Genomic DNA, 13,753 nt, shown 5'->3' with positions numbered 1-13,753 from the left:
CTAAACTGTGTTCTCTTCATGTAAGGAGTCTTTCTCTCCTTATCCAATACGCAACCTTTTCGATCAGATCAGGAGATATCGCTTCTTGATCAGTTAGATTTATCTCCTTCACGTGCATCTCACATGTACAAGTTGATCATGACTGTGCTTTACAAGATGGACCTGGTCCATGTCTGAGTTCTTTTGTCAATCTTCAAAACTTCACATATTCTTGGGCCAACAAGTAGTTCACCATGAAGTCTCCACAAGTCCTTCGACTTACTCGGATGAATGTCACTCACACCAGCCTCAGAACCTTCACAAAATGTGCATAAGTGTAGTATAAGTACAAATCACAATACCTGGTAAGTTTCATGTTCAGCCTCGAAGTAGTAGTGTCGAGGGGTCGACTTTGGCAGTCACTAGCAGTCAAATAATCAGATGAGAGAATAATTCAACATGAAATTGGGCATGATATCATCAACAAGTATAAAATCTCACAATACAGCTCATACGAAATTTAGACATGCTTTTCCAATAATGAAAATAAAATAAGATCTTAGCATCCCAATTCTCAAATAAAATATGATACCAGTCCATAATACTTTCATCAATTCATTGCATGAGTCTAAGCAAATATACATATTCATGTTCAGGATCCCTTTCAACAATTCATATCACAAATCCATGTGCCTGACACATGCCACATATCCAACAAGCACCAAAAGAATCACGAGTGCCTATGCTCTCAAGGCCCAAGGTAACATGGGTAATCACCTGACTTCAGAGGGACAGATCCATAATCCAAGCGTTAATTATTTTATATTTAATAATCATCAATAAATCGTTGCGGCGTGCAACATGTTCTAATCATGACATCATCAATCAAGTAATCAATGCCAATATCCACTCAAATGCCCTTAGTGTCAAAATTCTCAAATTTTCTCAATGATCACTTTTCGACTCATGCATGTATGTAGGAAATGATATAGTAAAAGATCATAAACATGTTAATAAGAATACGGATAAAAGCTCAAATGGCTATGAAATGGCTATTGGCAAATCACGTAACTCAAGTATTCCAACGGCTTAATAAGCTATTTAACATAGTCTACCTTAATCATACTATTATCATGAATTAATTGGGCCATAAACACCATAAAAAATTATGGAGCTGTCACACCTCCTTTTTCTCGAGGGGATAGGGAGTTTTTTCCAATTAAAGTGATGTTAATCAAAATGGGATTATTTAATTAATCAGAGTCGTCATTTGGGATAATTATATGGTGTCCCAAGTTACCGATTTATTTTAATTCCCAAATCGAGGAAATTTGACTCTGTTTTAAAGTCTGCGAAACTAGAAGATCGGGTAAGGAATTTTGTTAACCCGGGAGAAGGTGTGAGGCACTCCCAAGTTTCGTGGTTTTAGCACGGTCGCTCAACTATTAATAATTGGCCTAATTATCTGATTTATTACATGTTTAAGACTCATTGTGCATTTTTACTTTCTAACCGCTTTTAATTAATTAATTAACCGCTTTTAGTATTTATAGAATTTGTTTGAACAAGCCGCAATGTCGCACACTCGTTTATTTTTTGTACACATTGAGAATCACGCCACGTGAAACGCACCCGCGATCTACACATGTTTATTATTATATTTAAAGTTGTGGTCGAGTCACGTGAAACGCACACTCGAATTGGGATTAGGTATCATTACTATGCCACGGGAACCGTACCCGTCATGATGATTTATTATTAATCGCGCCTAAAGCAAGCTACGATGTTTGTGATTCTATTATCCTAAAAGTTGGGATTTGCGTGTAAGGCTAAAAATTATGAAAAGTGATTGTGGAAATATTCATCACATACGGATTATTTAGGCTATTGATTACACCTCTAAATTATGGAAAATATTTGCAATTATTCCTTATGGGATAAACATTGCCTATGAGTTTACTGCTATGGGGTTGATGGCCCATTTCTCAAAAAAAATCTGAATATCGTAAAATCAAGCCAAAACCCACAGCCCATCAATTGTCAAATATTTAGCTAATGGTCATGTCTCTTTGCATTCAATAAACCAAATAGCGCACTTAGTCTTAAATTACAAATCTTAACAAATAAACAGAACCAAGATGATATGCTACAAAACACATTTAATACTTTGTTAATCAAGTAACAAATCAGCAAGAAAATTTAACAACCAAATGAAACCCAACAAAAAAAAGCCTAAGGAATCAGATCCATCTGGCAAATCAAACATGAGGCATAATCACTCATTCACGATCATAATAAAAATTAAAAGCCACACCAACAATGTAAGCAAAGTGTTGGTGTTAATGCATTTTAATATTAAAATTATATTATTAAAGTGCATTATTTCTTGTGAGATAGTGGTTATAAATTGGCAAGAAAGTGATCATTGTTTTGGTGTAACTCTTGAAACCACTAATGCCATGATCTACCACTAATTACCCACTAAAGATTAAATTTTGTAACCATCAACCCGTGTTCTACTATTTTATTATCCCACTATCTTATTATTTATTTCAAGGAAGAGATTCTACACCTATAAATTGTGGTGTTTCTTCTTTGTGTTGTGAATGAGAAAAATATTTTAGTGTGCATGAAAAAAATATGAAATTGGTGTAGTGAAAAAGAGCGTTAAGAGAAAGAGAAAAATCTAAGTTTCCAACTTATTCTCTACAAGAGAGAATATTATTTTTGTTGAAGGAATGTGATCATTTCGGTGGAGTTTTGGACTCAACAACTTGTCCAGAGTTTGTTCGAGTCATACGACGTTGTCGAGCTGTTGTATCCTGGAGGGGACAAGTCAAGAGTATTATTGTTGGATCGGTGAAGATGCTACTGCAGTGGGCTTGAATCTCCTTAAAGAGAGCGAGATATCCGCGCCTCATCCTGAAAAATATTTATTTATTTTTTTTTATATTATCTTTCAACTGTAATTATTTGTAAGTTCACCAACACAAAGAAATGGACCTTTATTAGTGATGAGGGTACAATGAAAGCGAAGGTTTCAAACTCTTCAAGTTAAAATGCCACAGGACCAGCGGACGAGCGCCTTGACTGGAACTGGATCGCGACCTCGACGGCAACCTCGCACTCCACTTTTTCGTGACTGATTTTGCTGGGTTTGAGGAGTTGTTTCATGGTGATTTTGGTTGGTATTTTGGAGCTGCTTTGAGCTGGATTTCGGGGCTGGTTTTAAGCTGCATTTTCAAGATGTTTTGAGCTGGTATTTTATGGTTTTTAGAGCTCTTTTGGACTGTTTTCGAGCAGATTTTCGTGGCTGTTTTTGGCTGAGTTTCGGCTGCATTTTTGGCCAGATTTTGGACTAGTATTTAGCTGAAGTTTATGGGATTGAAGGGCTATGGAGAAAAATTAGCTTTTGGGTGAAGAAACAATGTGTTTCAACTACGTTTTTTCGATGATTTTGGAGTTATTTTTGACTGAGTTCAAGGTGTTTTGACGCTGATTTTTGAGGCACTATTGGGTATGTTTAATGGGGATTTTGAGGAAGAAGATGAATGTGGCAAGGAAGAAGAAGAAGGCTGCCTTTCCCTATTTTCGGACCCTGTTTTTTTCAGAGCTAATGCTCTGTTTTTCGTCACTCTAACCTTTTCCTCCCTTCCATTTTTCTCTCGTTTCCCCTCTTTCTCTTTTTGTCCAGATCCCTTCCCCCCTCTTTTTGCTCTTTTTTTTATCAGTCCTTTTATTTCCCTTCCCCCTTTTGTTTTGCCATGTGTCTTTTTGAGTGTATCTACCTTAGATGCCAATTTCAAAGAATAACCATATGGTACATGTGGTGTGTAGTGTAAATTGCCTAGAAAGTGAGTAAGTGGGAGTTAGTTACTAAAGATAAAATAGAATCTTTTGATATTTGGCAATTCTTCATTGGCTCTCTTTTTTTTCTTTTTTTTTTAAAAATAACCTAAAATAAAAAATACTACACTAATATTAAAATTAGAAAAATATAAGTAATTATTAAGGAAAAAGTTATAAAATTGCTGTCTTACCAAAATTAGAAGAAAAAACATATTTTTTTGTGAATTTCTTTTCTTTTGCAAATAAACACAGCTATTATCTAAAATGAGATTCTTTTGTCTGATTTTTAATTTTATCACATAAACCTACTAAAAAGTGAAATAAAGGCTAAAATATCAAGATTAAACTTAACATATATTTAAGCACTAAAAGGTGATAAAAATCTAAAGAATGGTCAAAAATTAGGTACTCACAGGAGCAAATAGAGCAAGTATATGAATATGAATTTATAATAAAGCTCGACATGGCACAATATCCCTTCATGTCAAAATAACAAGTCAGCAATGCTCCTAAATCATGAATATAAATTATCACATAGTCATAGAATCAAATTGAACATGAATAGCAACTTCACATAATCCAATAAAGTACAATTCAATTTAATAAATACCGGATATGGTCAAAAGTTAGCTACACATATACGCTCGTCACCTCGCATATACATGGCTCATAAATCATGAATCAAGTAGCAAATATATCGCCTATGGGGAGAATTCCCTCTTATAAGGATAGACAAGATACTTACCTCTACCTTAAGCTAAAATCAAGCAACAATTGCTGTCCAAATACAACTCCAAATTACCCAAATCTAACAAAAAAATAGCTTAATAACATCAAATAAATCCATAAGAAACAACCCCAAACAATAAAGTTTCGATCTTTAATCAAATCCCCAAAAGTCAATAAACGTCAATTCGGGCTCACACGGTTAAAATTCGAGTCAAGGGGTAGAGCTCGACTACTCATAACCCCAAGAGTCATATATATGATTAGACTCCAAAACTGAGTCCAAATCGACCTTCAAATCTCCAAAATACACACTCTTAAGTTGTAGATAAAAATTTCAAATTTTTCTTTAAAACTCTATATTTTAGGTGTAGAAACCCATCTAGAATTAAGATATTAAGTCAAATACAAGTAGAAAATACTTACCCTCAAAGTGGTGATGAAAATCATCTCAAAATCTCCTATAGTCGAGCTCCAAAACTCAAAATAATAAAAAAATACCAAACCCTCGAAATATAGGAGGTCTGCCAGTGATTTTGCATTTGCGGATAAAATTCTCGCATCTGCAAGCTCGCAGGTGCGGTCCAAATCTACACATCTGCAACCTATTCTCGATTGGATAAACCTCATAGGTATGGAACCCCTTCGCAAATGCGGTGTCCCCATCTGCGGACCTCCCTTACAGAAGCATGCCTCGCAGAAGCGACCCAGCTTTGCAAAAGCGGCCACTGCCCAACCAGCCTCCTCTTCGCATCTGCAAACTCCCTTCTCACATATGTGATTTCGCACCTATGCACACCATCTTCGCAGGTGCGATGCACCAGCACCAGATATGTAAACCAATACTAAAATGGTCCAGAATCCATCTGAAATATACCTGAACCCCTCAGGACCCCATCAAATCATACCAACAAGTCCTAATACTTTCTCCAAACCTATCCAAAGGCTCACAACACCGTAAACAACATCAAAATATCAATGATCAAAACTCAAGTTAAGCTTCTCTTAAGTTCGTCAAATTCCAAATTTCCAACCACGCGTCCGATTCAAACCTAACCAATCCGGATTTCATCCAAGCTTTGCACACAAATCTAAAATTAGAAAATGAACCTATTCCAATTTCCGGAATAACTATCTGAATTCGATAACATCAAAGTAAACCCTTGGTCAAACTAGGAACTCTCCAAATCTCCAAATTGTCAACCTTCGGTAAATAGAGTCAAAACATCCTAGGGACCTCCGAATCCAAATTCGAACATACGCGCAAGTCCAAAATTACCACATGAGCCTATTGTAACCCTCAAATCATCAAACCTTGGTCAACTCTTACAACTTAAGCTTCCAAAATGAGATCTAAGTGTCTCAATTCTCTCTCAAACCTTCCCGAAACTAAACCAAACATCCCCGAAAGTTACAGGACAACAAACAAACATATGAGAAGCATCAAATATGGGAACGTGGATCAAATATACAAAAATGACTCATCGGGTCATTACACGTACTTGCATAGAACTTTGCAGAACTCTCTTAAGTATTTTTATTATTTAAAACATGATGAATCAAGAAAACGTGAAATATGGCCAGGATATAAATCTATTCCACCATTCTATAGTAGCGTAAAATAGATTAAGCAAAGACAAGGAGATATAAATCACTAGAGTGAAAAGATATTAATCAAGCGGGGACTCAAGAATAGAGTCTTTTCGTAGATTAATTATCCAACAAGATAAATTTAAATTATACAAGAGGAAAAATATCCAGTATCTTATTGCTTGCTACTCAACATCGTTGGAATACCTCGTGACTTGCTACTCAAGATGCTATAACTAATTTAATTCCAATAGGAATAGCAAAATAAATTTGGAAGTTGGGACTTGGATGTAAATTATCTCGTAGCCGTTTTCATAATCCAAGGCCTTAGGGAAAAAATTAATGCTTTATTATTTTTAAACTTAATATATAAAATATTATATATATATATATATATATATATATATAGAGGTACGTTTCGGTACTTTTTTGGACTTCGCTCTGAAAATATTGTTATCTACCATTTGAGGATATAACAAAAAAATATGGAATTTCTCATGGAATCCTGGCAAAGCCAAATTTATTATAGAAATCTAACAGATCGATTTATCGCTCTTAAAGTGCAGATTCACAATAGACGTAAGTAGAAATTATTTTACGTTAAATAAATCAAATGCGTTGGGTTTAAAAGATAGAATGTTGAGAGCAGACCAATGCCGTGGCTTTAGAAGAAGTACTATCAATTCGATTAGGCATCAGAATGCATTATGATATCATTAAGACTACAAAAAGTAGAGAAGTGATGGGCATTCTAAATAAAAACCCAAAAATCCCAAAATTAAAAAAAGCGAAAGAAAACTATAAATGGAGTGACAAATCAAGCTTCTGATCTGTATCCCTTTCATGGTCCTTAACAAAAGTTGGTACGTTCAGATCATCTTCACATTCTTGAAAGAAATCATTATTGTTGCATCTTTGACTAATTATACTCTTTTGCCATTTTGGGAAACCTTGTTCATCCCCTTCATACACATACGGATTACTATTACTCAAATAATTCCCATTTCGATACAGCATTGCATTATTCTCAAATCTTGGTGCACCATTTGATCCAAATCTACTAGTAGAAAATTGCTGCTGCTGCCCAGCTGGAAACTGACAAAAGTTGGCTGCATGTGCAGTTATGTAAAGAGAAGGATGATTTATAAGGCCAATTGGATGGTTAGGTGCAAAAACAAGAGGTGCTTGTGGAAGTACTGAAGAGAAGTTAGCAGCATAATGATCATGATGAGATGACATAATTCTCTTGTTTTTTCTTGCTGCTGTCCTTTCTTTTTTGTGAGCATTTTGATGGCCTCCTAAAGCTTGTGAACTATGAAACTTTCTTGAACAATATAAACATGGGAATGACCTTGTGGTGTTGTCTTCTGAATTATTTGGTTGGACATTGCTTACTTTCTCACTCTCCATATCTGTAAAGTAAATACAACAGTAAACTTAGTTAGGGATATAAAAGAAGAACTTTGAATGACTAGGTTATGGAATAATAAAAGAAACAACTACTACCATCTCAAATCATGAGTTGAAGTCAACATGTAAAATACAAACAAAATTAGTAGAAATTTTATTTGTTATCTTCAAACTGGGATATAAATCTTGGATAGGACTAAAATGTTCCTACAAAACATAGGACCAGTAATCTCCGAGGGAGAAATTTAAGATATGAATCTATGTCAAGAAGATTCAACAATTTATATATACACAAAAAAAGTTGTTTTATCTGATCCTATTGACAATATAATTTTCCGATGAAGGGGATTTAATTAAACTCTTTCACTTCAGGTAGCTTTGCCCTTGCATATGATATTTAAAGTAAACGTACTAGCTTGACTAAAATTATACTTCCAAATAAAACTGGAATAGTGAAATAACGTTATGGTGAACTACATACAAACCTTGAGAAAAATGAAGAAGACTTGCTTTGAGTTGGAGGAGAAGAGCAGAGAAGAACAAGTTAAGGGGGAACAGAAAGAAACAAGAATAGAGACTTTTGAAGTTGGTGAGTTATGACTACTTATGAAATGATAAAAGAAAGAGGTGAGAAGAGAAACAGTTTAAGTTCAGAAACTGAGGTTGGGAAATGTGAAGACAGAAATAATGAAGTGGATCGGAGTATTAAAAAGTGTGCAAATGGACAGGCACAAGAGGGGTGTATGGGCTTGGGGAACTGAATACTGAGAAGAGATATAAGAGAGAGAATTTGAGTAGTAAAAGAAGAGGATAAGTGGGGAGAAAGCTAAGTGTCCTCCAATATGATGATTCTGCATGCTGAGGCAATGGAAGAGATTGGTTAGATCAGAACTCAGCAGACTTATGTTGTATGGATTGGGTAATTGAATCTTGCCTACCACCCCTTCTGACAACTTCTTAAGCACTTGCTCTTTCCTACTGCAGCTATTAGCTTCACTTCTTTGTCTTTTTTTTCTCAACCAAAAAAAAAAAAAAAAAAGAAAGAAGAGGAAACTCTCTTAAAAAAGTATCTTAAATTTTGCAAGTATCAATGCTTTTCTATTCAATGAAATTAGTACAAAGCTTAGTTTTAAAGAAAAACCAATATTATGTCATAGAATTGCTCAAGTGATGCTCAATATGGCAAAATAAGCGCATAAAGCTTGCTTGTATAAAGTAGTTTCTTGATAAAGAATTGACTTTTTTGGTTGCAAGTACAACTTGCGTTAGCATGGTACATTACAGATTCTTTTCGTATTCAAAAGCACTGGCAAATCTAAGAATTATAGTCTGTGAGTTCTGCTCTTTATATATGTGCTAATTTTGTACATGTATATACAAAATTACAAAGTTTGAATTAATTAGACGCTATGAGTTCAGTCGAATCTATTGTGTTTAGCATAGATCCACTTCGGTCCGAGAGTAATTAAAATCTACTATTGCGCCCAAAAGCTAGTGCTGCTAGTTCTCTCCAATGGTTTCCCAGCTGACAAAAGGCTAAACACATTAGAGGATTGGGTCAGAATTCTAGTTGCCTTATTTTTGATTTATCACCTCTCTTGTTTTTACAAATGGCCTACACTGCTCTATAACTGCTTTTTTCAATAAATAGTTATGGGGGAAAAAGAGCAACTAGTTCTTCTCCCCTCCCCTTTTCCTTCCCTGCATCACTCTCTGACATCCACCGCCAATGGCTATATATGCAACTTGTCCCATTGGCTGCATGTCTTGGGATTTCACGTATATGTCATACCCACACACAAACAATAACAACAGTGGTCCATGTGTTCTCACGGACGTGGCGACTCTCAAAGGTTTTTTCGGCCAACAAATTAAAGTCATATAGTTATTGCAAGTGCGTTGACAGTTCTCCACCTTCGCACCGGTGCCGAAATGATAAAATTATGGACAAAAATTGCAAAGATGCCTTTAAAAATTATTGAAATTATTCCAGTATATGTCATTCATGCATCTTTTTAAAATCCTTCTGTTAGAATTTCTGATTTTATAACACGCAATCCGAATACTGCCCCTTGAATTTATCTATCTACTCCTGCATGTATTACTAGCAGTGTTTCCTTTCTTTAAGCATCAAAACAGTCCACCAGTGAAGGTCAAGTTGTAGAAAGCCAATGAACAAGTGCAACTCTCCATTAAATGCTGCAACAAGCCAACAACTGAAAGCTATTTCGCAGAGCTTTGGGAATAACAAATACAGGATAGTTACGGAACCCCTCCTTGTTCTCATCGTTACTTTTCTGGAAATTGTACTTTCTCGAATGGCATGCTGCTAAAATAACTTTACAACAAACTATGACCACCTGAGCAAATTCAGAAAATTAACGAACCCACCACTGTTTTCCAGATTCAGATCAGGAGGGAAAAAAACATAAACATACTCTAATTGTGGTAAAAACATTCTTTTTAAATGCAAGGAGATAAGAAGTCTTAAAACATAACTAGGACGATTTAAAACTGTCATTTACAACATTGATTAATCTTATGATGAATATGAAATCGGCTTGTTATTTTTCAGCGGTATCCAACTATATATGGAACAATGTAATAATCAAGGCTACAGGTTCTGGCTGGGAGAGACCAATTGGGTGTATATAAATATGTTCTATAATTACAGGAACAAGGTATAGTAAATAGTGACAGAGATTTCATATCTTTATCCATTTTGAAATCTAGGAACAACCGAAGCATCTTCCAATAGAAAACAAACTTGGTGCTGCAGGTATTTGATCAGGCTCAGACTTTTTGCGTGGAAGATGCTTAAAGAAGGCTTTTACTGCTCCAGTGACCCCATCTTCATTCTCCATCGCCTTAGCCAGCTCAACTGCACGCTCCTTTACCTGTGTGTTATCTCACTTGTTCATTTCGAGAGACAATTCCACCTTCTCAAGTTTTCAAAACATCCAAAATTCTTCAAAATTAAAAAATAAAAGAAAGGAACAAATTTTCAATTTGGTAAACAACAAGGAATATCCATTTGAATTGATAACCTCAACATTACTCTCAAGTTTCTAGTTATCAAGAGGATGATGCAGTAAGAAACTAAGACCCAAAAGGCCCTCTGAACATAACTTTGGCAAATTAAACTCCGGGATATGGACTAACTTCATAGTAAAATACTTTTGCTCTTCAATAACTTCAGCAAGCAATTCAGTACATGGGATAAAAATAAATAGCAAAGTACCTTAGGATCAAGCATGAAATTAATTGCATCAACCAGCTTAGGAAGTGAAAATTCATCAATAGGTATAGGTGGAGGGCCTACACCTCTAGCATGCACCCTTTCCCCCCAAAATGGCTGGTCACCAAAGAAGGGGACAACAGTTGTTGGACACTGTAATCCAAAAATAATGCTAAGATACGGTTAGCCAGATAAGCACAAGGAAACGAGAGTAAACAGAAGTAGCAGGAAACATCACCGCAGCTTTAAGACCAGCAGCCGTTGTTCCAGCACCCCCATGGTGCACCTGGAAAGAAAGAGAAAACCGGCCATGTCGTTTATCATACGCATGCTAAGCTTGGATAATTCGAATACAAAGCACATAAAAGGAAGTCTGTTAAAGCTTTCAATTGAGTGAGGACTAGTGAGAGTGGCCCTTATGAAGCAATAGAGTGTATTTGGCAGTGGCAAAAAAGTACCAAGCCACCAATTTCCCCACCCAACTGCAACTCCAAGCAGCATAAAATCGTCACTTGACCTGACCTTACATAGAAGTAACCCATCTTTATATAATAGACAGGACACTGGAAAAGAGGCAGCACTTCAATCACGGATCTTGACAAGAGTAAAATAGTTGTTATGAGAGAAACAGTTAATCAAATAGCTCTTTTTAGCACAAACATCATAAACAAAATTACTTAGTCTAATGCAGCCACTAGGCTTACTAAACATTCTAATCCAAACAATTGTTGTTACATTAACGTTGCATGTTGGCACCACTTGGTCCTGGATCTAACCAATATTTTCCAGCTGATGGCTGGAACAACCCAGTGTGGGATTATGTTAGGTCAATAAACCCACGAAACCGACACATATTCACACATCTATAAGTATACAAAAAGTGAGGGCAAGAGTAAAACATATGAAACATAATCAGAGAACTACACGTGGTCAAAATCTCTAGACACTATGAAAAAGTGGCCAAGGACATGCACACAAGCCCAAAGTCATGTCACAGCATCTTACGTCTCAAGCCCAGGCCATGCCACTCTAGTAGTCAAGAATTCATGACCCATACAGAATTGACTAATTAATAACATGATACCATGGGTAATCGATGAATAAAACGAAGGTCCATATTGATAATCCCACATAAAAACTATGGATAACCAATCAATAAAACTAAGTCAATATTGAAAATCACTAGTCAGTCCTCCGTTTTGCAGTCCACCTCAACCCTCACCCTCTGCCCCAAGTTTTGTCCTTTGGCCTTATTCTATATTCCTTGAGCTTCGTATCCTTATTGCTGCAAAGCTAAAAGTAACAGGAAAGATGTAAATGTAGCAAAAGGCTCACCACTGCAGAACATTGTAAGAAAAGCCAATCATGGGGACAATTATCGAGCAAGTACACAGAATCCTTTGGTTCAGCCACTGGTTACAGAACAAAAAAAAAGTATTAGCTGAGTTCCACCCACAAAATTACATAAGTTACATACACAAAAATAAATAAAAAGATAAATAAATAAACTGCCTATTCTTACACTAGAATAATAAGCAGAATTCCCAACTCCAGAAAAGAGAACTTACGATTGCCAAGGCCACCCCAGCCTTTGTTGATGATTCCCCTTTGTCCAGTGAGTTCTAATGCTTCAACAATTACTTGGGTCATTTTCTCTGGCCCTTGAACAGGCTGAGATTGTACAAATAAGTTAAAGTTGGAGATGGATACTAAAGAAATATAAAGCTTGGATTCTGGGATATCAAAACATTAAGGGTGTGTTTCGTAGGAAGGAAAAAATGTTTTCCAATTTTCCCATGTTTGGTTGGCTTAAATGTTTTGGAAAGATTTTCCTCGTCAACTCATTTTCCTCCAATTGGAGTAAAATGTTTTCCCTATCAAAAGGAGGGAAAACATTTTCCAAAACTCTTTTTCAACCTTCACCGCCTTATTCCGCATGCCCACCAACCAACCCTCACCTACCCCACCCCCAAACCACCCCAACCCCCTCCCCCCGACCACACCCCACCCACCCCAACCTCGCTCACCACCCACCCTAAATAGAACTATTATTAATAGTACTTTCTTTTCATGTTATAGATAGAGTACTTTTTTTTATTTCAACAAAACGAGTATATTCTTTTCATGATGTAGTAAAAGTATTTTCTTTCATTTCAACAAAATAAGTACTTTCTTTGCATGATGTAGAAAAAGTTTTTTTTTTTCAATTTTAACAAACTAAGTACTTTCTTTTCTTGAAATAGAAAAAGTAATTTTTTTTAAAAATGAGTACTTTCTTTTCATGATGTAGAAAAAATATTTTCTTCCATTTCAACAAAACCAGTACTTTCTTTTTATGATGTAGAAAAAGTAGTTTCTTTCTTTTCAACAAAACCAGTACTTTACTTTCTTTTTATGATGTAGAAAAAGTAGTTTCTTTCATTTCAACAAACTAAGTATTTTCTTTTTCTGAAATAGAAAAAGTATTTTTTTTTTCCAACAAAGCGAGTACTTTCTTTTCATGATAGTAAAAAAGGTATTTTCTTTTATTTCAACAAAAAGAGTACTTCCTTTTCATGCAGTAGAAAAAGTATTTTCTTTCAGTTCAACAAACTAATATTTTCTTCTTGATGTAGAAAAATATTTTCTTTCATTTTAACAAAACGAGTACGAAAAAATGTTTTCTCATTTCAACAAACCGAGTATATTTCTTTTCATGATGTAGAAAAAATATTTTCGTTCTTTCAATAAAATGAGTAATTTCCTTTCATGTTGTAGAAAAGATACTTTCTTTTTCAACAGAATAAAGTATATTCTTAGTTATCAAGCTCAAATTTTAACATTGTTCTTGTGTGAAAAAGTAAAGTAGCACATTAGTTCCTTTGGGTTTTGGGTGAATTTTAAAAAAAATAATTAAATTCTTGAAGAAAATAGAGTCCGGGCCCCGGGGGGGGGGGGGGGGTACAGGGAACATGGGATTTG

The 13,753-nt window shown here is 35.4% G+C and overlaps 2 protein-coding genes and 1 long non-coding RNA gene across 3 annotated transcripts in view; all 3 read right to left on the bottom strand.

Moving 5' to 3' along the window:
• Positions 1-2,047: 2,047 nt before the first annotated feature.
• On the bottom strand, positions 2,048-3,840 carry LOC109214396. Its single transcript, XR_002066172.1, has 2 exons — positions 2,983-3,840; positions 2,048-2,901 (listed from the first exon to the last, which is right to left on the bottom strand). It is a non-coding gene; the product is annotated as an uncharacterized LOC109214396 (long non-coding RNA).
• A 3,007-nt stretch (positions 3,841-6,847) lies between these two features.
• On the bottom strand, positions 6,848-7,609 carry LOC109214397 (zinc finger protein 4-like). Its single transcript, XM_019378312.1, has one exon. It carries the CDS (start codon positions 7,552-7,554, stop codon positions 6,943-6,945), a length of 612 nt encoding a protein of 203 aa, XP_019233857.1. The 5' UTR covers positions 7,555-7,609; the 3' UTR covers positions 6,848-6,942.
• Positions 7,610-10,032: 2,423 nt separating this feature from the next.
• Positions 10,033-13,753, bottom strand: part of LOC109214398 (sterol 3-beta-glucosyltransferase UGT80A2-like) — an 11,541-nt gene continuing 7,820 nt past the window's right edge. The window contains exons 10-14 of the mRNA XM_019378313.1: positions 12,361-12,463; positions 12,128-12,204; positions 11,031-11,078; positions 10,796-10,945; positions 10,033-10,451 (exon numbers count right to left, since the gene is read on the bottom strand). Of these exons, the coding sequence (XP_019233858.1) occupies positions 10,284-10,451; positions 10,796-10,945; positions 11,031-11,078; positions 12,128-12,204; positions 12,361-12,463 (546 nt within the window). The 3' untranslated portion in view covers positions 10,033-10,283. The remainder of the gene's footprint in view (positions 10,452-10,795; positions 10,946-11,030; positions 11,079-12,127; positions 12,205-12,360; positions 12,464-13,753) is intronic.

Source organism: Nicotiana attenuata, unplaced genomic scaffold (assembly GCF_001879085.1).
Source record: "Nicotiana attenuata strain UT unplaced genomic scaffold, NIATTr2, whole genome shotgun sequence".
NCBI lineage: Eukaryota > Viridiplantae > Streptophyta > Magnoliopsida > Solanales > Solanaceae > Nicotiana > Nicotiana attenuata.
The sequence above is the reverse complement of the archived record's forward strand: the minus strand, read 5'-3'. Positions and strand labels throughout refer to the sequence as shown.